Source organism: Capra hircus, chromosome 11 (assembly GCF_001704415.2).
Source record: "Capra hircus breed San Clemente chromosome 11, ASM170441v1, whole genome shotgun sequence".
NCBI classification, from domain to species: Eukaryota; Metazoa; Chordata; class Mammalia; order Artiodactyla; family Bovidae; genus Capra; species Capra hircus.
The window spans coordinates 95596247-95624065 of NC_030818.1; the positions used below are offsets into that span (position 1 = coordinate 95596247).

General features: G+C 43.0%; 1 protein-coding gene across 3 annotated transcripts; it reads left to right on the plus strand.

The window, feature by feature from the left end:
• RABEPK (Rab9 effector protein with kelch motifs) lies at positions 4443 to 27526 on the plus strand. 3 transcript variants are annotated; one of them, XM_018055764.1, is made up of 8 exons: positions 4443 to 4480; positions 5663 to 5721; positions 8131 to 8288; positions 14992 to 15144; positions 20406 to 20567; positions 23705 to 23854; positions 26595 to 26744; positions 27040 to 27526. In XM_018055764.1, the coding sequence occupies exons 2-8, from the start codon at positions 5669 to 5671 to the stop codon at positions 27330 to 27332; spliced, it is 1119 nt and encodes a 372-aa protein (XP_017911253.1). In that variant the 5' UTR covers positions 4443 to 4480; positions 5663 to 5668; the 3' UTR covers positions 27333 to 27526. The 3 variants fall into 3 exon arrangements, with proteins under 3 accessions (XP_017911253.1, XP_017911254.1, XP_017911255.1); XM_018055765.1 differs by lacking the exon at positions 26595 to 26744; XM_018055766.1 differs by lacking the exon at positions 20406 to 20567.

Sequence of the window (27819 nt, forward strand, 5' to 3'; positions counted from 1 at the left end):
CAGAATGGCACCCACAAGCATACATCTCTTCATTTATTCAATTAATAGTTATATAGTACCTGTGACTGTGGAGAAGGGCATGGCAACCCACTTCAGTATTCTTGCCTTGAGAATCCATGGATAGAGGAGCCTGGCGGGCTACACTCCATAGGGTCGCAGAGTTACACGCGACTGAAGCGGCTTAGCACGTACACACCTACGATATAAATGAAACATGTAAGATTCCTGCCCTATGGGTAATACATTCTAATAACAAAAATAAATGAGCAAGAATTAATTGCAAAGTATAATTCATGGTAAAAAGGGAGAAAATGGGGTGCCACGAGTAAGAAAACTGGAGTAGAAGAGGCCTACATTATGTTGGCAACATATGGACATCACGTGTGCAGACTCTAGCACCAAATGGCTAAAGTTCAAACCCAGGTTCTAGTCCTCCCTGTGTGACTTTGGTAAAGTTATCTATCCTTTCTGTGCTCCAGTTTTCTCAGTTCCAATGTGGAGATAATAACAGTGCTTGCTTCATAGGGAGTGAATAAGAATACTTACCTTCCCCCTCAAAATGTAGGGGAAAAACGAATACTTATCTTCTAGGCTTGTACTGAAGTTTAATACAGTTGGTATATAGAAAGGGTTTAAAACAATGTTGTGTACAGTGAATGCAAGGTGTTAGCTCTGAATATTTGCTGAGCAGAAAACATCTTTCTAAAGAGGTCACATATAAGACTTTACGCAGGGGACTTCCCTGGTGGTCCAGTGGCTAAGACTCTGCACTCCTAATGGAGGGGCCCTGGTTCCATCCCTGGTTAGAGAACCAGATTCCACACACCACAACTAAGATTAGCATGCTGCAACTAAAGCTCCTGCATGCCATGACGAAGATAGAAGTTCCTGCGTGCTGCAACTAAGACCTGGTACAGCCAAATAAATAAACATTAAAAAAAAAAGAAGATGACGACTTTGGGTGGGGAGTATAGAGATAATAGGCTCAGAGTTTTTGGAAGAAAAATAAAAATCCCCAAAGAGGAAACGATGTTATTGGTGTTTGACTTTTTTTTTTTTTTACAGTCCTCTTTGAAGAAACTGACAATCACTTTTCATCTTTGAACTTCAATAACTGGGAATTAATCCTATTCAAGATTTCTCCTCAGGGAAATCCCTGGTGGTCCTGTGGCTAAAACTTCACACTCCCAGGGCGGGGGGCCCCGGTTCAATCTCTGGTCCTCTGGTCGAGAAACTATTTCCCGCATACCGCAGCTAAGACTCAGCACAGGCAAATAAATAAATTTTTAAAAATTAAAAAAAGGTTTCTTCTCAGAATTGGGAAGGGAGAAAAACAGGGAGATAGATATGAACATTCTTTAAAACAATAAAATGCTTGAAAGGAAGGTGTCACGAGCTTCATTGCTTCCCTTGTTGATAAGTCAGTGAACAGGTAGGTAATGAAGGCAGATGGTATCCCCTTCCAGTGAAAATAAGAGGCAGTCTTCACATTACCAAACTGTCTGGCAATTAGAAGCTCCCTCCTGGCAGACTCACCTCATTCAGAAAAACTCACTCTTGACATTCTCAGTGTTGGATGAGTTCTTAGAAGAGTTGACGGGCACACTGGGTGGTTTGCGACAGAGTGTACAGAGCTTGCTGACTGGAATATGTTCTTAGTCTCCCTTGCACAAAACAGGAGATCTGGGCTCCTGGTTCTGCCATTTCAGTGGGTTAGTCATTTTAACTTCTCTGGGCCTCAACTTCCAGTTTACAAATAGATCTCAAAAGTTCTTTCCAAAAAAAAAAAAAGTTCTTTCCAACACTTTCTGAAATATAATTTCTAGTCTGAAAGGACAGGTCCCACAATGAAAACTGGTTGTAGCAGGGTGGGAGGGAGGCTCAAGAGAAAGGGGATATATGCATACATATATTAATAGCTGATTCACTTTGTTGTACAGCAAAAACCAACAAAACATTGTAAAGCAGTTATATTCCAATAATAAAAAGAATACTGGTTGCTATTTTGCCCACAAACCTCTTCCAATTTTTCTTGTTTATGTGCAACTCCAGCATGGCACCTTGAAACAGATTTATCTCAAAGACGCAAGGAACATCAGAGCAATTTGCAGCTGTGAGCAGAAATCTCCATCTAGATGCACATGGACATATGGCAGAGCCAACCTGGCCTTTAGTTTTCTTTCCTGAAGGTAAGCAGGAAACTCCTCTTTGGCAGTCATGGAAATTCTTCCATTAAGAAGGGAACTCACAAAGACTCCAGGTGTTTGGAATAGATACACGAACTGTAGAGAGAGCAGCAGACTGCAAATTCCATTTTGTCAATAAATTTTTGTTGGAAGGACTTCCCTAGCAATACAGTAGTTAAGAGTCCACGCTTTCAACATAGGTGGCATCAGTTTAGTCCCTGGTCAGGGAACTAAGCTCCCGCATGCCATAAAGTGTGGCCAGTAAATAAATAAATATATGTCTGTTATAGATTCAAGTAGCAAAAAGATTTACCAAGTTGGTCCTTCACCTGTACTATTAACTCTCAACTACTCCCTCTTTGAGGTAGATAATTTACATTCCATTTAAATATTTAGATATTTCCATTTTAGACATGAAGAACCTAGAGCTCAGAGAGGATAATGAACTTGCCAAATGCCAAGTTTAGATGGTTAGCACTGGAGCCTGTATGTGACCCCAAGTACGTCTGTCCACTTCCCACTCCACTAGCATAGTTTGAAGCTCTGTACCACAGGAGCTCCTGTGGTTTCCTTCCTTAGCTGTTTCTTCCAGTTCCTGGGATATAACTCAGTCCTCCTGATCGTGGGTTTCTCAGGAACATAGACACAGTTGAACCAGCTCTCCAGTTTCTGGAAAGCCACTGGGAACCTGTGGTTATGAAAGAGACTAACAATAATGCAGATGAACACTTCTAACTCAGGACTGGTGTCTAGAGTTCATTTACAGCTAGGAATAGCATTACATTTTACAGACACTTTCAAATTGTGGTGCTGGAGAAGTCTCTTGAGAGTCCCTTGAATGCAAGGAGATCAAACTAGTCATTTCTAGAGGAATCAACCCTGAATATTCATTGGAAGGACTGATGCTGCAGCTCCAATATTTTGGCCATCTGATGCAAAGTGCCAGCTCATTGGAAAAGACCCTGATACTGGGAAAGATTAAGGACAGGAGGAGAAGGGGGCAGCAGAGAATGAGATGGTCAGATGGCATCATGGACTCAATGGACATGAGCTTGAACAAACTCCGGGAGATGGTGCAGGACAGGGAGGCCCGGCATTCTGCAGTTATAGGGAGGCAGAGTCAGACACGATTCAGCTGCTAAACACTGAACAACAAGCTCTGTGTCAGTCACTGGGCACTAAGCACTTTATAAACATTAGCTCGTGTCTTCCTCACCATAGCCTTGTGACAGAAACCTTATTAGCTCCATTTTACAGACTGGTGACACTGGGGCCCAAAGAAGAGTAACTTCCACGAGAATAGATACTCTTCTTGATGAAATTTTTGTTCCTTGCACTTTTTACGAATGTACCTAGTTATTGGTTTTTCTGTTTCATCTCACTCCCTCCTTCCTTCTGTCTCTCTCTAGTTAAGACTGTAAACTCCAAGAGGCCGGGGGCAAGTTTGCCCGGTTCAGCATTGTTCTTCAGATGCTCATTTGTGACCCCATGGACTGCAGCAAGCCAGGCTTCTCTGTCCATCACCAACTCACCAACATGCTCAAACTCGTGTCCATTGAGTCAATGATGCTATCCAACCATCTGATCCTCTGTCCTCCCCTTCTCCTCCTGCCCTCATCTTTCCCAGAATCAGGGTCTTTTCCAGTGAGTTGGTTCTTCTCATCAGGTGTCCCAAGTATTCCAGCTTCAACTTCAGCATCGGTCCTTCCGATGAATATTCAGGGTTGATTTCCTTTAGGATTGACTGGTTTGATCTCCTTGCAGGTTCAGCACAGTGCCTGCCATAGTTACAAATGCTAATTGTGGAATGAGTCAGCTTTTTAAAGCGCCAAAGCTTGAATTGGCCTAAAGATCGCGCAGAGAAATTTACACCGGGGAAAGCACCCTCAACTCTCCCTTTCAGAAACCATTTCTAACAACCGCTGGAAATGAAAATATCCTAGCTCCTTTAAGATAGCCCACGGGGATTTGGGTCACCTAAATAGATGCCCAACCCCTGGCGTTTCGCTTGGAAGTCGTTTCCAAGTAGCCGTGCCTTATTTACTCCGCCGGGGAGGTAGGGCCCGCAGGAAGACCTGGCCAGTTCAGCTCTGGAGAAATACAAAAGCAGGTCTTCACCTGGGACACCAGGACCCCTCCCGCTCCCTTCCAAGAGCGCGCCCCGGGGAGCCAGCCCTACAGGCTGGGAGCGGTTGGCCGCCGCGCTCTTCCGGGGTCTGGAGGAGGGGCGAAGGTCTAAGACCCGCCCCCACTGGGGCGGAGCCACGGCCCGGGACTGGCCTAAACCGCCGCAGGTAATACAGTCCGGAGCTGGGTCGGGGTGCTCCGGGACCCCGGTTTCAAGTGATCCCGGGCGGGGGCGGTTGCATCTTTTAGGGGAATGGAGCTAGGCCGGGTAGTAAACGCCGGATAGACATCCTCAGGCTCCGGCCCAGCCACACTGACGGACTGGAACCAGCCGGTTCTCTCCTGACCCTGTCTCCTATCGCTGATCGCTGCCACGAGGGGATGGGACTGGGGGATGGGACTGGCAGGGGCTGCTGCGGGAGGTCCCGGGCCAGGTGAAGTTTACCCCACTGAGCTTTGGGCTTTGGGAACAGCAGTTAGTGGCTTAGGCTGAAGGTTGGATTTATCCATTCACCTCCCGGAAATGTTATCTATTTTCTTTCATCATTCACTCACCCCTCACTTCTGCCCTATACCGGGCACTAGTTGGTTCTCTGAAGGCATCGGAGAGGCCCAGCTTCCTTGGAATTTAGTCTAGAATCTAGTCTAGAGACTTTTAAATAGATAATTACATTCAGGGTGATTCTGCAATTATGGTAGCTTGCCTTTGGATGGAGAATAACTTGAGAATGTCAGAGGAAAGCAACAAATAAGGGAAGGTTTCAATAAGGATGGGACAGTTGAACTGGACTTTGGGGGTTAACTAGGAGTTTACTAGTTGACCAGAAGGGAAGAGACATTTCAGGTAAGGGAAGCAGCATAAGTTGCAAGTTATGAAAGGGCTTGGCATTTCAAAGGAACAAATGTAGTAAGAATAGCTCAATAGAGCAAGAAATTTAGAGTTGAGCTCCTGAAAAGGAGGTTGAGACCAGAAGGCTTTGAATGTCATTCTGGGCCAAGAGTTCTCCTAGAGTTTGGTATTTCTCAGCTTTTTAAAGTGTTTTATCTTTTGATAAATATAAATACCTTATGACCTCCAAAATTATTTTGATGTATGCCCTTTCCCCATGAAAACCACAGACACAGAAAACTTCAAGCAAAAAACATTCTGTAATTGGATTAAGAAAATTGTGTTATTGTTGCCTCCCAAATGTAAGTTTTTATCAAAAGGTTGGTAGTACTTATTCAGATTAGGCCCTAGAAATGGGTATATCAACAGGAATTTTTTTTTTTAATGGGAAGTAATCTCTGTGTGTTAGGTAGAAGATAGTAGTCAATGTCTAAAGAGTGCCTTTCTGTCTTATGCATAGGACATCATGAAGCAGCTGCCAGTCTTGGAGCCTGGAGACAAGCCCAGGAAAGAAACATGGTCTGTAAGGAAGGATTCAGACAGAGAAACACATGAGTTTTTGTTTCATTTATAAGTAGTTTACTAGCATATTTGATCATCTATGAAAAAGGGTAGAGATGAATCTGTCTGCAGTTTCTGGTAATTAGACTCAAACTGTCCGAGGTCTTCGGAGCAAAGGTAGTGGGGCAATAATTATCACAGAGCAGATGTTGATTTTATTAGAATCCATTTACCAAGACGAGTAAGACACTGGCCATCTGGCATCCTCAGCTCCAGCGCTGTGTCTTTCCCCAAGCTGTGACTCATTTTTTAAGGTTTTCAGGGAATTAGATTAAACTGGCTTCACTCTTTCTTGAGTGCTTGTTCAGCCCACCCTTCATTCAACAACTAACACTGGCCTGATCGGGGCAGTTACAGTGTAGGTGCTGAAGGTACAAAGGTGAATAAATAGTCTCAGTGTGGGGGGTGGGGGGGCTGCGGACTCACCTGATGATGGTGATGAAAAGTGATCAGTGCTGAAGCAAGGCTCACAGAGGGCTGTAGAGAGGAGGTAGTGCTTCTGCAGGACCTTGGAGGAGATCCTTTGATCTGCCTTCTCCATGTCCACTTTTCCCCTCTACCCATCATAAATCTGATCATGGTATTCTCTGGATTAAAAGCCTTTTGTTCCTCTGTGTTGGTCTTAGGATAGAAACCAGAGTCCATAAAATGACCCACTGGGCCCTGCATAATCTGTCCCTACCTACCTTTCCAACTTTACGACCCCCTGCTCACACCTTGTTCTCTTTCTCTTCCTTTAACGTGGTTTGCACTGTTCCACTGAGGAACTGAACCGGCCGGTCCCTCTACCTGGATCACCCTTTCCCCCCATCTTTTGTCCCTTTCTTTGCCCAGCTATTAATAACTTATCGTACTTCAGATCTCAGTTAAAATGGGGCTTCTTTAGGAAGTCTTCTGTGCCCACCCCTGTGCCCACCCGGCTCTTCTTACAGAGTAGGGACCCCCTGTGGTATGTTCTCATACTGTATATCCAGTTATCCTTTATAGCACAGAAATGAAGTAGTTATTTGTGAAATTATCTGTTTAGTGTTTTTCTTCCCAACTAGTCTGGCAGGGCTATGAAGCAGGGACTTCTTTTGTCTTATTCACCATGTAGCTGGAGAACTGTGTGCCCTTGAATAAATTCATTTAACCTTTCTAAACCTCAGGTCCATAGCTGTAAAACTCAGATGATAACAGTACTGTCCTCAAAGGTGTTTTGTGCAAGTTGAGTGAAACCAGGGTTGTAGTGAAGTTAGCAGTAGGCATGGTACATGGTTAGCAGTCATTCGGGCAGTAATGTGATACGTGAATCTGGACATCAAAAGAGAGATCTGGAAAAGAAACAGATTTTGAAATCACTGATGAACATGTAGATAGATGGTAATTGAAGCCATCAGTACATATAGAATTGATCAGATAAGCAAACCTATACTAAGACAAAGAGAATCCATGAGGGTTGGAAGAAAGCTGGAGGGAAAGGAGTCAGTGAAGGAAACAGAAAGTGCAGCCAGACAGGTGGATAGAGAACCAAAAGGAATGAGTGTAGGGAAGCCAGGCCAGGAGAAAGGCACAAGAAGGAGGGGAGAGCCAAGAGTCCCAAATGCCAGAAAAACAGCTACAGAATTTTCTTTTCCAACCAGAAAGGTTGAAGTGTCAGCATTCAGAATAACTTTACAGAGCGGAATAAATGGATCCTATATTTGATTTTTCAGAGAGCTAGCTTTGGCTTCCATCAGGTCAAGCTTTATGAGTAATCTGGAAAAGCTCTTAAAATTTAATGAAGGATGGAGAATATTACTTGGCAGAGGGAAGCATCACTGGCTAGTGGTGGGAGCTTTGGTGCTGTTGGTTCTCACGCGATTATACATAAAGCTCGGCTATCATTTACTGAGTCCTTCCCTGCCGTGTAAGAGTGCATCTCATTCTTCACAGGTTTAATTATTGCTGTCTTCATTTTACAAATGAGGAAACTACAGTGACTTCTAAAAGGGCATACCTGGAGAAAGCATGGGAACTAGGACTTGCACTAGGTCTGTCTGAATGGGCAAGCCATGCTCATAAGTACCATCTTGTGCCAGGACATACCATTGAACATATCTGTGTATCAGTTTCTGCCTCTACCACATGGGGACAATTACTAGTCAAGGGCATCCCCAGGAGGTTAATGTGAGATGAAAGTAGGGACAGAATTAAAAAATCAAAGGTTATGTGCAAAGGGAAGGTACTGTTATTAATCACAAAAATGCTGCTTTGCTGGGCATTATTTTAAAGGTCTGTGTGTGTATAAGACCCTTCTCTCTGGTGACTGTTCCATGAGGAGTGCAAAGAACACACTGCTGCATTTATCTCTCTTCAGGCCTCCTGAATGTATCTTCCCTTTGGCAGGTACACCCTGACCCTGGTTGGAGACAGCCCCTGTGCACGGGTGGGTCACAGCTGCTCATATTTACCCCCTGTTGGTGATGCCGAGAGAGGGAAGGTCTTCATTGTTGGGGGAGCAGATCCAAACAGAAGCTTCTCAGATGTGCACACCATAGATCTGGGTAAGACCAACAGTGAAGGGGACTCCCTGGCGGTCCAGTGGTTGGGACTCCAAGTTTCTACTGTAGGGAACATGTATTTGATCCCTGGTTGGAGAACAAGGATACCTTGCCACGTGGCATGGTTTAAAAAAAAAAAAAAACAGACCAGAAGCTACAGAGCAAGTGCCCTTTGGCTAGAGAGCAGGGCTTTGTGCTGCTGGCCAGGATCATTCCTAAGAATATTAGTTCAAACATATACATTACCATATATAAAATAGGTAACCAGTGGGAAATTGCTGTGTGTGAGCTCCTGGAGCTTACTTAAACTCATGTCTATCAAGTTGGTGATGCCATCCAACCATCTCATCCTCTGTCGTCCCCTTCTCCTCCTATCTTCAATCTTTCCCAGCATCAAGGTCTTTTCAAATGAGTCAGTTATTTGCATCAGGTAGCCAAAGTATTGGGAGTTTCAGCTTCAGCATCAGTCCTTCCAATGAATATTCAGGACTGATTTCCTTTAGGATTAACAGGTTTGATCTCCTTGAAATTCAAGAGACTCTCAAGAGTCTTCTCCAACACCACAATTCAAAAGCATCAATTCTTCGGCGCTCAGCTTTCTTTATAGTCCAACTCTGACATCCATACATGACTACTGGAAAAATCATAGCTTTAACTAGACAGACCTTTGCTGGCAAAGTAATGTTTCTGCGTTTTAGTATCCTGCCTGGGTTGGTCATAGCTTTTCTTCCAAGGTACAAGCATCTTTTAATTTCATGGCTGCAGTCACCATCTGCAGTGATTTTGGAGCCCCCCAAAATAAAGTCTCTCACTGTTTCCGTTGTTTCCCCGTCTATCTGCCATGAAGTGATGGGACCAGATGCCATGATCTTCATTTTTTGAATGCTGAGTTTTAAGCCAGCTTTCTGACTCTCCTCTTTCACTTTCATTAAGAGGCTCTTTAGTTCTTCTTTGCTTTCTGCCATAAGGGTGGTTTCATCTGCATATCCAAGGTTATTGATATTTCTCTAGGCAATCGTGAATCCAGCTTGTGCTTCATCCCGCCCGGCATTTTGCATGATATACTCTGCATGTAAGTTAAATAATCAGTGTGATAGTATACAGCCTTGACATACTCCTTTCCCTATTTGAAACCAGTCTGTTATTCCATGTCTAGTTCTAACTGTTCCTTCTTGACCAGCATACAGATTTCTCAAGAGGCAGGTCAGGTGGTCTGGTATTCCCATCTCTTTCAGAATTTTCCACAGTTTATTGTGATCCACACAGTCAAAGGCTTTGGTATAGTCAATAAAGATGAAGTAGATGTTTTTCTGGAACTCTCTTGCTTTTTCCATGATCCAGTGGATGTTGGCAATTTGATCTCTGGTTCCTCTGCCTTTTCTGAAATCCAGCTTGAACATCTGGAAGTTCAGGGTTCACATAGTGTTGAAGCCTGGCTTGGAGAATTTTGAGCATTACTTTACTAGAGTGTGAGATGAGTGCAATTATGTGGTAGTTTGAGCATTCTTTGGCATTGCCTTTTGTTGGAATTGGAATGAAAACTGACCTTTTCCAGTCCTGTGGCCACTGCCGAGTTTTCCAAATTTGCTGGCATGCTGAGTCCATCACTTTCACAGCATCATCTTCCAGGATTTGAAATAGCTCAGCTGGAATTCTGTCACTTCCATCCACTGGCTTTGTTCATAGTGATGCTTCCTAAGACCCACTTTATGTCACATTCCAGGATGTCTGGCTCTAGATGAGTGATCACACCATCATGGTTATTTGGGTCATGAAGATCTTTTTTGTATAGTTCTTCTGTATATTGTTGCCAACTTTTCTTAATATCTGCTGCTTCTGTTAGGTCCATACCATTTCTGTCCTTTATTGTGCCCATCTTTACATGAAATGTTTCCTTGGTATCTCTAATTTTCTTGAAGAGATCTCTAGTCTTTCTCATTCTATTGTTTTCCTCTATTTCTTTGCATTGATAGCTGAGGAAGGCTTTCTTATTTCTCCTCGCTATTCTTTAGAACTCTGCATTCAGATGGGTGTCTCTTTCCTTTTCTCCTTTGCCTTATCTTCTCTTCTTTTCTCAGCTATTGGTAAGGCCTCCTCAGACAACCATTTTACCTTTTTGCATTTCTTTTTCTTGGGGATGGTCTTGATCACTGCCTCCTATACAGTGTCATGAACCCCTGTCCACAGTTCTTCAGGCACTCTGTCTATCAGATCTAATCCCCTAAACCTATTTCTCACTTCCACTATATAATCATAAGGGATTAGATTTAGGTCATACCTGAATGGTCTAGCGGTTTTCCCCACTTTCTTCAATTTAAGTCTGAATTTGGTAATAAGGAGTTCATGATCTGAGCCACAGTCAGCTCCTGGTCTTGTTTTTGCTGACTGTATAGAGCTTCTCCATCTTTGGCTGCAAAGAATATAATCAGTCTGATTTTGGTGTTGACCATCTGGTGATGTCCATGTGTAGAGTCTTCTCTTGTGTTGTTGGAAGAGAGTGTTTGCTATGACCAGTGTGTTCTCTTGGCAGAACTCCGTTAGCCTTTGCCCTCCTTCATTTTGTACTCCAAGGCCAAATTTACCTGTTACTCCATGTATCTCTTGACTTCCTACTTTCGCATTCCAATCCCCTGTAATGAAAAGGACATCTTTTTTGGGTGTTAGTTCTAGAAGGTCTTGTATATCTTCATAAAATCATGCAACATCAGCCTCTTCAGCATTACTGGTTGGGGCATAGACTTGGATTACTGTGATATTGAATAGGTTTGCCTTGAAAATGAACAGAGATGATTGTGTTGTTTTTGAGATTACATCCAAGTACTGCATTTCGGACTCTTTTGTTGACTATGAGGGCTTCTCCATTGCTTTTAAGGAATTCTTGCCCACAGTAGTAGATATAATGGTCATCTGAGTTGAATTCACCCATTCCAGTCCATTTTAGTTCACTGAACATCACTGAGAAGTCCCTAAAGACTCAACAGACTCCAGGAATATATCCACCAAACTAAGCCCCCCTTGATTTGGGGAAAAGAGTCCATTTGGAGCCCTGGACAGCCAGCCACTCATTTATCAGATGTTTCTCTAGGAGACACTGATTCCTTCACCTCTTACATCCACATCACCAAATCCTAAATATCTCTATTTTCATCCATGTCTTTCCATTTGCATTGCTACTACTGTGGTCCAAGCCACAGTATCTCTCAGCTACACTCTTGAAACAGCGTTCTTACTGATCTGCCTGCTTCCAAACTTACCCCCTGTACTGTGCATTTTCGATACTCAGGTGAGTATTTTATAAAATATAAGTATGATTATGTCACTCCCCAGTTTCAAGCCTTCCCCAACTTCATCTCCTGGCCCTCTGGAACCCACATACCCACATTTGCTCCACTGAATATCCTTTGGTTCCTTGAACTCTTTTGGTCTCCAAGCCTTTGCATATATTGTTTCATCTGCTTGGAAGACTTTTCCTTGTCATCTGACTTCTTTCCATAAACAAAAATGAATAAAAGAAAAGTCACTTCATTAGGAAGCTTGCCCTGGTACATCTGGACTAGTTTAGGTACTGCCACTGAAAAGGGGCGACTCTTCTGTATTTCGTCTCTATTCCTGTGCCCCTCTTGACACATCTTCAGTACTTCCCTGCTGACTGACAAATGTGTGGGGATTTTTTCCCCACAGCAGATAATTCTGCAACACCAGCTGGATGTCCTACGGCTCAGCTCAGTTCTACCTGGAGTTAGACTCCAAGCCCACAGGTGAAGGGCTCAGACCCACAAGACTCTCCCTGCTCCCCTTCAGATGCCAATCACAAGGCCACCAGTGGTTCTGACCAACCCCTTTAAATGGGAGGGTCCCCTGACACCCTCGTCAGCTTCCATTAATTTCCGGTTAATTTCCTCAAGAGGCCATCAAGCTCAGGAAAACAGCCAGACAGAAGAGATGCTTAGAGCAAAGTATGTGGGGAAAGGCACTCCTGTGCCCCATCCAGGTGCCTTACCTTAACACTTCCATGTATTCACCAACCAGGAAACTCTCTGAACCCTGCCTTTTTTCTGGAGGAGTAATTGATTACATTATGGCCATTGGTGATTGTCAACCTCCATCTCTCTCCTCTCCTCAGAGCTGGGGGTAGGGTTGTCTGTGGCTGAAAATTCAACCTTGTAGTCTCACATTTTCTTCCCTGGAAACCAGCCCCCATCTTTAGGGGCTTTCCAAAAGTCACCTTATTAACATAAACTCAGGGACTTCCCTGGTGATCCAGTGGTTAAGACTTTGTACTTCCAGTGTAGGGGGAGTGGGTTGGATCTGTGGTACAAGAAATAAGATTTCATATGCCTCATGGTGTGGCCAAAAAAACCCCATAAACTCAGGTGTGGTTAACAGGGGGGTTGTTATCAATAACAAAAGACACTTACCAGTCTTATTACTTAGGTCATCACAAAGGTTTTCAGAGCTCTTTGCCTAGAACAGATGAAGGCCAAATATATATTTCCTAATGTAAATGACAATAACACAGTCACTCTCTGTGTTTCCATAGCATCCTGTACTTTCCCATCTTTATCCCTCTTCACAACCCTGTTCACATGGGGTTGTTTTCTTGTTTATCTTCCCAGCAAAGTATAAGCTCCTTGGAAACAGAGAACATGGTTATAAATATATATTTTTTTCTCTTTTTTTGCCCTGCCATGCAGCTTATTGAACCTGGCTCACAGCAGTGAAAGCGTTGAATCCTAACCTCTAGGCCATCAGAGAACTCTCAACATGATTATACTACTTCTCATTGCATCCCCAGCCATTATCATAGCACCCGGCACAGAGTAGGTGCTTTAGAAGTATTTGGATGAATGAATGAACTAACGAGTGACTACTATGTACTACATAATGGCAAACGAAAACTGGTGTGTTGTCGTTCAGTTGCTAAGTTGTCTCCGACTCTTTGTGACCCCATGGACTGCAGCACACCAGGCTTCCCTCTTCTTCACTATCTCCCAGAGTTTGTTAAGTCTCATGTCTGTTGAGTTGATGATGCTGTCCAACCATCTCATCCTCTGTCATCTCCTTCTCTTCCTGCCCTCAGTCTTTCCCAGCATTAGGGTCTTTTCCAGTGAGTCAGCTCTTTGGGACCAAAGTACTGGAGCTTCAGCTTCAGCATCAGTCCTTCTAATGAATATTCAGGGTTGATTTCCTTTAGGATTGACTGGTTTGATCTCCTTGCTATCCAAGGGACTGTCAAGAGTCTTCTTCAGAACCACAGTTCAAAATGTGTTGTTAACGTGTTTTATTAGGTTCATGTAACATGGCTGTTATTGTTTTGATCTTCGTTGTGTATCAACCACATGTGCAGGAGTCTACTTGTAAAACTTGAAGTTGTTTGGCCTCTGTTTTAGTCTTGGAAGATCTGACATCAATAGGCCTGGATGTCTGCATGGTGACAATTTTTTGCAACTGACCTGCCACCTATCAGTGGGGCTCTCATTCGCCATAATTTCTTCCAATCCTCTGTAGGGATTTGAATTTCTACACACTGTACTAGGATTTCAAAGGTAAATTAAATCTCTTTCATCTCTCAAGAAGTTTACCATCTAGTACAGTTACAATTCTGTTGCGACTTGTTACTACTTTTGTGACTCTGGCTAAACCACCTAAAGCATCTGGGGTTCAGTGTCCCATAATAACTCACTTCACTTAGCACTTGTAATGATCTAACAAGACAATGCCTGTGAAGGCCCTATGTGAGTGGTTTACTAATTAAAATCACTAAGAAGTCAGGTATTAATAGTCTGTGGAATTGTTTTAGCCAGAAGTCCTTTACCTAGAGGTAATAGAAACTCTCTTCACCAACCAAAAAAAAATCAAAAACCCGAGAGAGAGAGAATCCCTGGGCAGGGAATTTGGCCTAGCCTCAGGAGAGAGTGGAGGCAGGACTTAGAAAGCTGTCAAAAACTGCCTGTTTTCTCCCTTACTCTCTGCAAGAAGATGGGGGAAATATGTTTGTTTGTTTTTCAATTTGATTGAAACGGGTCTTAGTTGAGGCATGCACATTCTTAGCTGTGGCATGTAGGATCTAGTTCCCCAACCAGGGATCGAACCCAGGCCTCCTGCTTTGGGAGCTCAGAGTCCCAGTCATTGGACACCAGGGGAGTCTCTGGGGGGATCTGCTCCTTGATGTAGATGTTTCATTCTTCTCTTCCCCACACTGTGGCTTTCTCTGCTTCTCCACATGTGGTAGAAGATGGGCACCCAAACCCAGAAATCTACTTGAATTCCAAATTCTTGGGGGAGAGGCTCTGATGGGCTCATCTTGGGTCCAATGACTACCTTTGACCCTATCAGCTAAAGCTAGGGAGTCAAGGTGTAGTATAACCCAGTCTCCTGGGATCTATCCCTGGGATGGGGAGGTAGGGCAGGTCCCATAGAAGAGGGTTTATGGACAGGCCGATAGCCCCCAAAATGTCTGATGTAAAATGTTCTGGAGGTTGACCACATTCTCTTTAAGTGATCTGCTGCTTGTTCACTTATACTTTTAACCCCTTTTTCCCTTTTCACCCTCCCCCAAGTTTGTCAGCCACTATCAACCACTGGCAGCCCCAATCTAGGAACTGGAAAAAATGTTTTCTAGGAACACACCAGTGGGAGTTAGCCACCTCAGAGGGCCTCCTGCCCCGGTACGAGCAATCTAGGAACTGGATAAAATGTTTTCTAGGAACACACCAGTGGGAGTTAGCCACCTCAGAGGGCCTCCTGCCCCGGTACGAGCACACCAGCTTCACTCCCTCCTGCACACCTCACAGCATCTGGGTGTTTGGAGGGGCCGACCAGTCAGGAAATCGAAACTGCCTGCAAGTTCTGAATCCTGGTAAGTAGCTGATGGTTATTTCATTTACCAAAATGAATAAATAAATCCAATTTCAATTCCTGTACCAAAGTCCCATTTGGATTTTACTGACTAATCCATTTAACCTTAGCTAACCTCATAGAAAAATAGACATTTCCACTTCTAATAGAATCTGAAAATCGTAAATGATACTTCGTTTTCCTCCTAAGTTGCACAAATTATCAACTTCTGAAAAGTCAAAGCTGAAAGAGACTTCAGAAAACAGTTATGCCAAGTGGGCAACCTGGTCTAGCAATGGGGAGTGACTTTCGTAAAATCATCAGGGGATCAGAGCCTTGAGCAGGCTAGAATCCAAGTCACCTCTATCAGAGGTCTCAAATGGGGGTGATTGTGCCCCCCAGGGAACAGTTGGCATGTTGCACCTTGGGACAGGGCATCTAATGGGTGAAGGCCAGAGATGCTACCTTACATCCTGTAATGCAGTGGTCCCCAACCTTTTTGGCACCAGGGACCAGTTTCGTGGAAGACAAATTTTCCATGGACAGGGGTGGGAGCGGGGTGGGGTCATGGTTTGGGGATGATTCAAACTCATTACATTTATTATCACTTTATGTCTATTATTATTACATCGGCTCCCCCTCAGATCATCAGGCATTAGATCCTGGAGGTTGAGGACCCCTGCTATAATGCATAGGGCAGCCTCTCACAGTAAAGAATTATCTGGTCTAGAATGTCAATAGTGCCAAAGTTAAGAAACCCTGAGCGAGATCCTCTTAGTATGTTTCTTTTAGCCAAAAAGTACAAAGTTCCTGACTCGTCTCACTGGCAGTTTTGTCACAGAGGAAGCAGTTTGGGGACATCACTGCTGCAAGGATGTTGCTGAACCACCCATGGGGGTGGACCTGACTTTCTGTCAGTTAGAAACACTTTTTTGTTGTTTTGTTCTATGTAAATTTTTCAATATGCATTGAAAAACATCTAAAAAGTGTAAATAAATGGACAAAAGCCATCCACAATCCTATGATATTAAGGCTATTAATAACAGTTCTGTGTACTTCCTTTCTGTCTTTACTCTGCATTTTTGTAAACCTGAGATCTTTGTATTTCACCATTACACTGTTGTGTCTTTTTAATTTTATAATTAGCACAGAAATCATTCCCTATCAACAAAGCTTTGCTAAAATCATTTTTAATGGCTGTATAACACTCAATTTTATGATAATACCATAATTCCTCTGTTTTTTTTTTTAACATGTAGGTTGTCTGCAGATTTTTATCATTATAAATAACAGAGTAGTGAATATCTTTGTTCGGAAGTTGTTGAAAATGTATTTCAAATTATTGCCTTAGAATTCATGCCCAGAAATAAAAGAACTAGATAAAACCCTGGACTTAAGCTTCTTTTTTTTACTTTAAGGCTTTTAGTACATGCTATCAAATTGTTCTCCAGGAAGACTTTTTTTAATTTTCCTTTTTGGCCAATTCCTTTCCTCAATTCCCTGACCCAGGATTGAACCCAGGCCCATAGAGTGAAAGCTCAGAATCCTAACCACTAGGCCACCAGGGAACTCCATCTCCAGAAGGATTTTTTTCAACTTATCCTCTCTCCAATTGTGTTTAATAGTTCTTGTTTCACTCCTGACTGGCACTGAATTTATCATTTTTAAGCACTGCTAATTTGATGGGCAAGTAAAAAAAACAAACGATTGTATCTAATTGTTTAAATATGCAGTTTGTTTTCATGTAACAGTCAGCTCTTGCCTGGTTAGGTTTACTTGTCAACGATAGGTTTACTTGTACAACAGTTGGTCTTTGTTATTCGGGGACAGTAATAATTTCTATCTTGTTAGGTTTGGCAAGAATTAACTCACGTCTGGCTCATAGTTAACATTCAGTAATTGTTGTGGTTGATGTAGCTATGGTTTGATAGATGGAAATCAGTTCCAGAACCCTGGCCTCTCAATTTTTCAGTGATGGCATCTATTTTAAATAAAATACAGTGAGAATTTGGAAAGCTTCTGTCAAAGAAATTGACTTTCCACCAGATCCTTTCCTGTCCTAGAAAGTATAGTTTGACACCATGACCAAGAAATGTGAATGATGTAAGTGAATCATTAATTTCTTGTGTTACTAAGGCAAGTTCCTCAGTCTTAGGACTCCTTTCTGATTATTTGTGCTAGCATTTGACTTGGCAGCCACACAATCTCAGTTTTATGACAGTACCATAATTCCTCTGTTTTGTTTTGGTTTGTTTTTTCTTATTCTGAAGGTTGTATGCTTTCTAACTCCTCCTAAGATCTAAAAGCTCCCCAAGATCTGTAGCTATAGAGGCAATTACATTATGCTTTGTTATTTCAGTTTTTAGTTTTTGTTGTTTGTTTTTTTTGGCTATGAAGTTTGTGGGATATTAGGTCACCAACCAAGGATCGAACCCAAGACACCTGCAGTGGAAGCCAGGAGTCTTAATCACTGGACTATCAGGGAAGTCCCCATTATCCTTTGGATATAGGCTGAGACTTGTTTGGTCTCCAGGTTCATGCTTTGAGTCCCACCCATACTACACATGCTTCATGCACCACTTTGTATATTGAATGAAGACCTTTACACAAGACACAGAATTTCCCAGTCAAGATATAATTCCTGGGAATTCCCTGATGGTCCAGTGGTTAAGACTTGGAGTTTTCACTGCCGTGGGCTCGGGTTTAATCCTTGGTCGGGGAACTAAAATCCCACAAGGCATGCAGCATGGCAGAAAGGAAGGAAGGAAGGAAGAAAGAAGTAGTGGAATGACTAGGAGTTTTGACAGATCTGTGTTCAGAGCTCCGCCCTACTGCTCATCAACACTATGACCTGGGGGAAAGGACTTAAACTTTCTGAGCTTCAGTTCCCTCATCTGCCAAGTGGGGATGCTTTCCACCTGCTCCCAGGATTGCCTGAGGATAATGGAGATGGTGGGGTGCTCAGGGCAATGATTCTGCCCACGGAAGGTGCTCAGTTACTGCTTGTGTTTCTGTAAAATGTGTGCTTCCTTTTGAAAGAAAATGAGCGTCTGTTCACCCACCCAGGTGGTAGAACTTCATTCTCAAGTCAGAAGAATGGAATATACATAGACCCTGAGGATAATCACGATGGTGAGATCACTCCCCTAGAGCCAGACATCCCGGGATGTGAAGTCAGTGTGAAGGCCTTAGGAAGCATCACTACGAACAAAGCTAGTGGAGGTGATGGCATTCCAGGGGAGCTATTTCAAATCCTGAAAGGTGATGCTGTGAAAGTGCTGCACTCAATATGCCAGCACATTTGGAAAACTCAGCAGTGGCCACAGGACTGGAAAAGGTCAGTTTTCATTCCAATCCCGAAGAAAGGTAATGCCAAAGAATGCTCAAACTACCACACAATTGCACTCATCTCACATGCTAGTAAAGTAATGCTCAAAATTCTCCAAGCCAGGCTTCAGCAATGCGTGAACCATGAACTTCCAGATGTTCAAGCTGGTTTTAGAAAAGGCAGAGGAACCAGAGATCAAATTGCCAACATCTGCTGGATCATGGCAAAAGCAAGAGAGTTCCAGAAAAACATCTATTTCTGCTTTCTTGACTATGCCAAAGCCTTTGACTGTGTGGATCACAATCAACTGTAGAAAATTCTGAAAGAGATGGGAATACCAGAGCACCTGAACTGCCTCTTGAGAAACCTATATGCAGGTCAGGAAGCGACAGTTAGAACTGGACATGGAACAGACTGGTTCCAAATAGGAAAAGGAGTACGTCAAGGCTGTATAGTGTCACCCTGCTTATTTAACTTATATGCAGAGTACATCATGAGAAACGCTGGACTGGAAGAAGCACAAGCTGGAATCAAGATTGCCGGGAGAAATATCAATAACCTCAGATATGCAGATGACACCACCCTTATGGCAGAAAGTGAAGAGAAACTAAAAAGCCTCTTGATGAAAGTGAAAGAGGAGGATGAAAAAGTTGACTTAAAGCTCAACATTCAGAAAACGAAGATCATGGCATCTGGTCCCATCACTTCATGGCAAATAGATGGGGAAAGAGTGGAAACAGTGTCAGACTTTATTTTTGGGGGCTCCAAAATCACTGCAGATGGTGACTGCAGCCATGAAATTAAAAGACGCTTATTCCTTAGAAGAAAAGTTATGACCAACCTAGACAGCATATTCAAAACCAGAGACATTACACTGCCAACAAAGGTCCATCTAGTCAAGGCTATGGTTTTTCCAGTAGTCATGTATGGATGTGAGAGTTGGACTGTGAAGAAAGCTGAGTGCCGAAGAATTGATGCTTTTGAACTGTGGTGTTGGAAAAGACTCTTGAGAGTCCCTTGAACTGCAAGGAGATCCAACCAGTCCATTCTAAAGGAGATCAGCCCTGGGATTTCTTTGGAGGGAATGATGCTAAAGCTGAAACTCCAGTACTTTGGCCACCTCATGCGAAGAGTTGACTCACTGGAAAAGACTCTGATGCTGGGAGGGATTGATGGCAGGAGGAGAAGGGGACGACAGAGGATGAGATGGCTGGATGGCATCACGGACTCGATGGACGTGAGTCTGGGTGAACTCTGGGAGTTGGTGATGGACAGGGAGACCTGGCGTGCTGCGATTCATGGGTCGCAAAGAGTTGGACACGACTGAGCGACTGAACTGAACTGAACTGATGTTGAAATGGAATTTGAATCCCAACTCAGCCATTTACTGGTCATGGCATCTTAAATAAGTGACCTAATCTACCTCTGCTTCAATTCCTTACCTGTAAAATGAGGGAAGAAATATTTATTTGGCACACGGTGTTTAGTAGGGACAATTACTACTATTACAACTACTACTACTGCTACTAAGACTGTAATGATATTGTGCAGTTTTTTTTAATGGCCTCATATCCTGAGGAACTTGGCACGTCTCCTTTCTTGCATCCAGTGGGAATGAGTTTGCTCAATGTTGGGCTCCTCTGGGTGAGCGCAGGGCAGGATAGTCAGCAAAGGGGAATAGGGTGCAGAAAGGATGTTTAATGCTTCCAAAAACAAATTGTCCTCCTTCTTAATTGTACCTGTGGCTTTTCACTCGTGGGAATTTGGGTCTATCTGGACACATTCTGAGTATTGTCCCCTACCCCTCCTTGAATTTGATGGCAGGAGATCCCTGCCTAGACCTACCCTGTGCCTCTTGGGGATTGGGGTTTGCCAAGTGACCCTACCCAGCCTCAGAGTCAATGTCTGAGGCCCTCAGCCTGGGGATTTAGATGCCTACCTTCTCTCTGGACCAGATACCAGGACTTGGACTACCCCAGAGGTGACCGGCCCACCGCCATCCCCAAGAACATTCCACACGTCATCGGCAGCCATTGGAGACCAGCTGTATGTCTTTGGGGGCGGAGAGAGAGGTGCCCAGCCCGTGCAGGATGTGCAGCTTCATGTGTTTGATGCAAGTATGAATGGGGTGGGAGATCCCTGTGGCCACCTCTTACTTGGTCAGGGCTGCCCTGGTCTGCAGCTTACCTGATGCAGGAAACAGATTAGAAAATGACAACCTGGCTGTGGGTCTCAATTCTAGACTTCTTCAGTATATCTCTTAGCTGATATCTTCTACCCATAGCTAAAATTGCATTTAAAGAGGAGTAACTGATCAATTTTAAAAATGTAGACAATATAGTTTATCCAGCAAAAAAGAAAAAAGTTTCTGCTTAGGCCTTTTCTTCCCACTGCCCAGACAGAGGTAAATACTGTTAGCTATTCCTAATAGTCTAACTTCCAGATTTTTCTGTGCATTTATAAATCATATGGACATGTATATGTGAACACCTATGAATTTTCTATGGACTTTGAAATTATATGAAAACTTAAAACAAACGTGAAAATACTAATTATAAATACTGTTCTGCTTTTTAGTTTTGTGGGCCTAAGGGTAGATATTGGGGGCTTCCCTGATGGCTCAGTGGTAAAGAATCCACCTGCAATGCAGGAGACTTGGGTTCGAGTCCTGGGTCAGGAAGATGCCCTGGAGAAAGAAATGGCAACCCACTCTAGTATTCTTGCCTGGAGAATCCCATGGACAGAGGAGCCTGGCAGGCTATAGTCCATAGCATCACAAAGAGTCAAACACAACTGAGCGACTAAACACATCCATGCAAGGGTAGATCTTAGTTGAAAGGGTAAACTTTGAAGCCACAGGAAGTGGACTTGGAACCAGATCTGACATCTACTTTCTGTATCACTTTAAACTAATTTCTTAATCTTTCTAGGCCTTAGTTTGCCATGAAATGGAGATAGTAATAGTGCCTAACACAAAGAATTGGAAAGATTAAATGATAATGTGATACAGTGTATAGCAGTTCTGACACATACTACTACTACTAAGTCGCTTCAGTTGTGTCCGACTCTGTGCAACCCCATAGACAGCAGCCCACCAGGCTCCCCTGTCCCTGGGATTCTCCAGGCAAGAACACTGGAGTGGGTTGCCATTACACATAGGAAACACCTAATAAATTTTCACTGTATTATTTCTTCATTTAATCACACATCATAGATCTCTCCTAAGCCAACAATTTCCTTGCAAAGCATATCTTTCTGTGGGCATCCTTTATTCATTCCGTCATTTTCCTATAGATTGACTTTTTGCTGACAGTGTTACAGTGAATATATACATTAATTTATGTACGTGTTACAATGTTTAGGGCTTCCCAGGTGGTGCTAATGGTAGAGAACATGCCTGGCAATGCAGGAGATGCAAGAGATGCAGGTTCGACCCCTGGGTCAGGAGAATCCCCTAAAGGAGGGCATGATAATCCAGTCCAGTATTCATGCCTGAAGAATCCCATGGACAGAGGAGCCTGGCGGGCTACTGTCCATAGGGTTGCAAAGAGTTAAATAGGACTGAAGTGATTTAGCACAGCACACACAACATGTAATGTGGAATAGATGCTGAGGAGTGGAATCACTGGGTCAAAATGGGATGAATATTTAATATTGTAAGACCTCTTGCCAATCTTTTGTCTAAGTAGCGTTTATTTACGTTTCTTTCTTTTAGTAGTGTGCATTTATGAATAATGCTTTACAAATATCATGTAACAAAAATAATTTTCCTGTGTTTTTCAACCTTTTTTGAAAAAAGGCAACAAGCAAAATTGAAAACTTAAAGTTTAGATTAAAAATTAATACATGTCATGATATGAATTTTTCCAGAAAAAATGGACTCTGATTCTTTTAAAGCAGTTTTTTAAAAATATTGGCTTTGAATACATGAAACTATGAGAGAAAAAATATATGTGCACATATATGTGCCTACATATATGTGTGTGTGGGTATATATATATAATTCTGTAACCTCAAAATTGTTAAAATTTCAGTGCAATTATGGCCCTTTTTTAAAAAATAGTAGAGATAATTCTAGATGTGCTATAGTGTCTTGTATTTTTCACTTAAGCATTTCCCAAGTAATCACAAAGTTTTCTCAGTGTTTTTAATGAGTACATAATATTCTGACTGTAGCAATAACTCACTCATTCACCTGTTAATGGACTTAGGGGCTATTTCTGGTTCTCCCCTATTATTAATATAAACAATACTGTGGTAAACATACTTACCACTTAAGTATGCATATGCATCAACTTTCTCAGGTTATTTCAAATTGTATTTCTTGGAACACTGAGGGCTCTGTGGACAACCTTCAGGCATGTCGCAAATGGTAATTCAGAGATAAATTGTTTGTCAGGCTTTTGTCTAAGATAATTTTTGTAGCACTCCTTTAAGACTTTTCTGGTATGTTGAAGTGATTGATTTTCCTCAATTCTATACATGTACAACTTTGAAGATATGAAGGGTTATCAACAGGTAGAACGGATCTGCTCTTAATAGATCCTCATGGATCATACTCATATTAATAACTCTCATGTACTGAGTACTTTCTTTGTACCTGTGCTTTACATACATCATCATTTAATCCACACTTCAACCCTGAGAGGTAGGTATTACCAGGTATTCTCTTTCTCTTCATTTTATACCTGCACTAACGGAAGCTTAGAAAATTAACACGTGCAAGGCCAGGTAATTATTCAGTGAAATAACCCAGTTTTAACTCCAAATCCTATATTCTAATCATTATCCTATACAACCACTTCAGGAGGCCCTGCTAACTTTAAAAGTGGTCAATTTTTTTTCCCCCACTCTTCCAGCAAATCAATTAAGGATAGTGTTTTGAAAAAGAGAATACTCTGAAGGCCTGTCCCAGAAGGAAGCTCATTCTTTTTAATTTTGGGGGAGTTCTAGGTTAAAGAAACTTAAGGGAGGTATTTTTTAAATTCAAAACACAAAGTGGTTCCTTAATGCCCAGTGGAAGGGGTAGGCATATTAGGTAGTGAATTCTCCAGTCCTGGACACGCACCAGCAAAGGCTGTAAAGGTTATGGATGGAGGGAGGCCTGGGTTGGGCTGGCACGTTGCAGTGAATAACCCCCAGGCCCCTCTCTGTTCAGCGCATCTCCACTTGCTGAGAGGTGAGGCTTAGGTATAGTCCTCACATTATTGCTTCATACCTTTGTCACCTGATGTCATGGGATTTGTTTTTCCAGACACCCTGACCTGGTCACAACCAAAGACACAGGGAAAACCTCCATCCCCCCGACATGGTCACGTGATGGTGGCAGCAGGGACAAAGCTCTTCATCCATGGAGGCTTGGCAGGGGACAATTTCTATGATGATCTCCATTGCATTGATATCAGTAAGTAGGGTAGAGGGCATGGGGGCTTGCTTGTCTGCTTAAAAGTAAATGAAATATACTTTGACTAGAGCCTTGCTCTCAAGCAGCCAGTAGAATCTTTGCTAGATTCTCTCAAATGTGACCTGAATAATAATAATATTAATAAAAGCACGTCTTTCCTACGTGTTTGCCATGTATTGGGTTGACCAGAAAGTCTGTCCAAGTTTTTCTGTAAGATCTTACAGAAAATTCATCATGAATTTTCTGGCCAACCCAAGACCTATCCATTAATTCTTTCTTATCCTTCCAACAACCCTGCTCTTTCATTAAAATTCATTGTGTCTTGTGCTTCCTGAAGGACTGGATTTCTGTTGTAGCCTCTAATTCTCTGGATAACTTTTAGAGTGTGTCTGGAGGTAGACAATCAGAACTGTCGTGCTAAATTGTTAAAAAATGATGAGAAAAGGAAAGTTAGGGATAAACATGAGTATTGTCTTTAAGCGTTTGAATGACCCCAAAAAAGTCCCAAGAGCCTGGACACTTTTGGGGTCGTTCTTCCAGACTCTGAGGTCCCTTAGGGCAAAGACTTTGTCTCTTTTTCCCTTAGTGTATTTCCATCATTGAGTACAATGTCTGGTGGGTCACAGATGATGAGTGTATATCTGTTCAGTTCAGTTCAGTTCAGTCACTCAGTCGTGTCCAATTCTTTGCGACCCCATGAATTGCAGCATGCCAGGCCTCCCTGTCCATCACCAACTCCCGGAGTTCACCCAAACTCATATCCATCGAGACAGTGATGCCATCCAGCCATCTCATCCTCTGTTGTCCCCTTCTCCTCCTGCCCCCAATCCCTCCCAGCATCAGAGTCTTTTCCAATGAGTCAGCTCTTCGCATGAGGTGGCTGAAGTACTGGAGTTTCAGCTTTAGCATCATTCCCTCCAAAGAAACCCCAGGGCTGATCTCCTTTAGAATGGACTGGTTGGATCTCCTTGCAGTCCAAGGGACTCTCAAGAGTTTTCTCCAACACCACAGTTCAAAAGCATCAATTCTTTGGCACTCAGCTTTCTTCACAGTCCAATTCTCACATCCATACATGACTACTGGAAAAACCATAGCCTTGACTAGACGGACCTTTGTTGGCAGTGTAATGTGTCTGCTTTTGAATATGCTGTCTAGGTCAGTCATAACTTTCCTTCCAAGGAGTAAGCGTCTTTTAATTTCATGGCTGCAGTCACCATCTATAGTGATTTTGGAGCCCAAAAATATAAAGTCTGACACTGTTTCCACTCTTTCCCCATCTATTTCCCATGAAGTGATGGGACGGGATACCATGATCTTCATTTTCTGAATGTTGAGCTTTAAGCGAACTTTTTCACTCTCCTCTTTCACTTTCATCAAGAGGCTTTTTAGTTCCTCTCACTTTCTGCCATAAGGGTGGTGTCATCTGCATATCTAAGGTTATTGATATTTCTCCTGGCAATCTTGATTCCAGCTTGTGCTTCTTCCAGCCCAGCGTATATCTATTAAGAGTGGACAGATAGGGACTTCCCTGGTGGTCCAGTGGTTAAGACTTCACGCTTTCACTGCAGGGGGCATAGGTATGACCCCTTGCTGGAGGACTAAGATCCTGCCTGCCACACACTGCAACCAAAAATAAAGAAAAAGTGGACAAAAAAACAAATGAACATATTCTGCATTGCTCCAGACTACAGGAATTGGAACCATGGGCAGAAGGCATGAGAACTGCTGTGCAAGTATCAGGCTACCTTGCCAAACAGTGAGTTCTCTGATTTGGTGACATTGGAGGCTGGCTGACACTGGCTGGGATTCCCACGTTGGCAAGGATATTTGGCTGGACTCAGTGATTCTCCCTTCCAACCCAGTTCCTGGACCCCTGCCTTGAACTGACAGATGGAAAATATCTTCACAGGAGCATTCCTTGCAGGCAGGCAAACAGGGTTTTAATGCTTATTTTAAAAAAAAGAAAGTCCTTTTCTCTTGTAGGAGGAACTATTTCCTAGCTATTTTTCCTCCTTTCCTACCCAGGTTATTCTCTAAAACCTAAAATCCGGTGAGGTCCTGCCTCCTTTAAATGCTTGTCTGAAAAGTTGCAACTATCTGCAGAAATAGGTAGGAAGTAGGTGCGGAGGCAGCACGTTACAGCGTAGAGAACACAGATCTGGGAGTCAGACTTGAGTGCAGTTCCAGCTGTGCCACCTGCTAGCTGTGGGACTTCTTACCCTCTCTAATCCTGTTTCGTCATCTGCAAGAAGAAAGAAAGTAGGCAGAAGTGAGTAGTAGCAATTTTATGCAGCTATGATAATAAACCAGATTTTTGGTGTCTAGTCAGCACTCACAAAGTTGCAAAGAGTTTTAGACATGCATGTGTGTGCACTTGTGCGCACGCAGACACACACACACACGCGCGCGCGCACACACACACCCCCTACCTGCTCCTGGGCTCCTAGATCACATTCCTCAGTGTGCTCCGAAGACCACCTACATCAGAATCACCTGGGATGCTTGTTACAACTATAGATGACTGAGCCCCCTCCCTCCCTCTCTGGGCTATCCAGACAGAATTTCAAGCTCCCCCCTCCGCCCCAAGTAATTTTTGTGCACGCCAAACCTTGCTCTATTATCTTGAGAACTCTTTAGTGAGTGAAGTTCAGGGATTGGTTTGCAAACTGCAGATATCTGACAGATTCAGTCTGAAACCATTGTCTAGGCCAGGTTTTGCCCACTTTCCATCTCTTGGCAGGTGACATGAAGTGGCAGAAGCTAAGGCCCACTGGGGCAGCTCCCACAGGCTGTGCTGCCCACTCAGCTGTGGCTGTGGGGAAACACCTGTATGTCTTCGGAGGAATGACTCCCACAGGAGCCCTGAATACAATGTACCAGTATCACATAGGTGAGCAGATGTTCACTGTGGGTCTTTAAACAAGTATCACCCTTCTTTGAAACTATCACAATGCTTTGGTCTTTCAATTTGGCCACTCCACATCTAAGGCCAAAGGAGTAAAAGGAATTAAAACTTTCAGGAATAAGACTTTCAGGGAATGACATCATCAAAGCAGTAAGAGTACCATTAGGGTCCCCCCGCCCCCCACTTTTCCTGTTTCTTTTAGGGCTCAAGTGATATAGCACACATCACTGAACATTTTTGGAAATTTTTTAACAGACTTTTTTTTTTCCCCCGAAAATAGAAAGGCAGCATTGGACCTTGCTTAAATTTGATAATTCTCCACCTGCTGGACGGTTGGACCATTCCATGTGTATCATTCCGTGGCCCGGGACGTGTACTTCTGAGAAAGAAGATTCAAATTCTGCCACTGTAAACTGTGATGCTGAGAAAGGGGATTCCACTGAGAAAGGAGTGACTCAAGGTGGTGACTCACATGAAGAAAGCCAGGCTGACACACTGCTCTGTTTTGTGTTCGGTGGAATGAATACAGAAGGGGAAATCTATGACGATTGTATTGTGACTGCAGTTGATTAATAAAACCCATGTTTTTACTGCTTTTAAATGTCAATTACTTTCAGAAAAGTTCAGTGAAACAGTTGTTTTCATACCTCCAAAATTGTCTGCACTATGTATGTATCCCTTTGGCTCTGATCTACTGTGGTAGGTGAAGAGATGAACTGGATAGCCCAAGCAGGGCAAAAACCTGATAAAGGGGGTTTTATCAGCAATACATCCAGGTAACTAACTGGCTGGTTATGAATACTAATCACAAAAATGTTGCAGATATCCTAATTGCAAGATAGAACAAAAGTTGTAGAAATAAGTGAGTGGACATTCCCAAGCTGGTGTTTTAACATTTGACTCTACCAAGTCTTAGTTGCAGCATGCAGGATCTTTAGTTGCAGCATGTGGGATCTAGTTCCCTGACCAAGGATTCCTTCATTGGAAGCATGGAGTCTTAGCCACCAACCACCAGGGAAGTCCAGGGAGTTGTTTTCAATATTAGCAGCTCCTCAGAAAG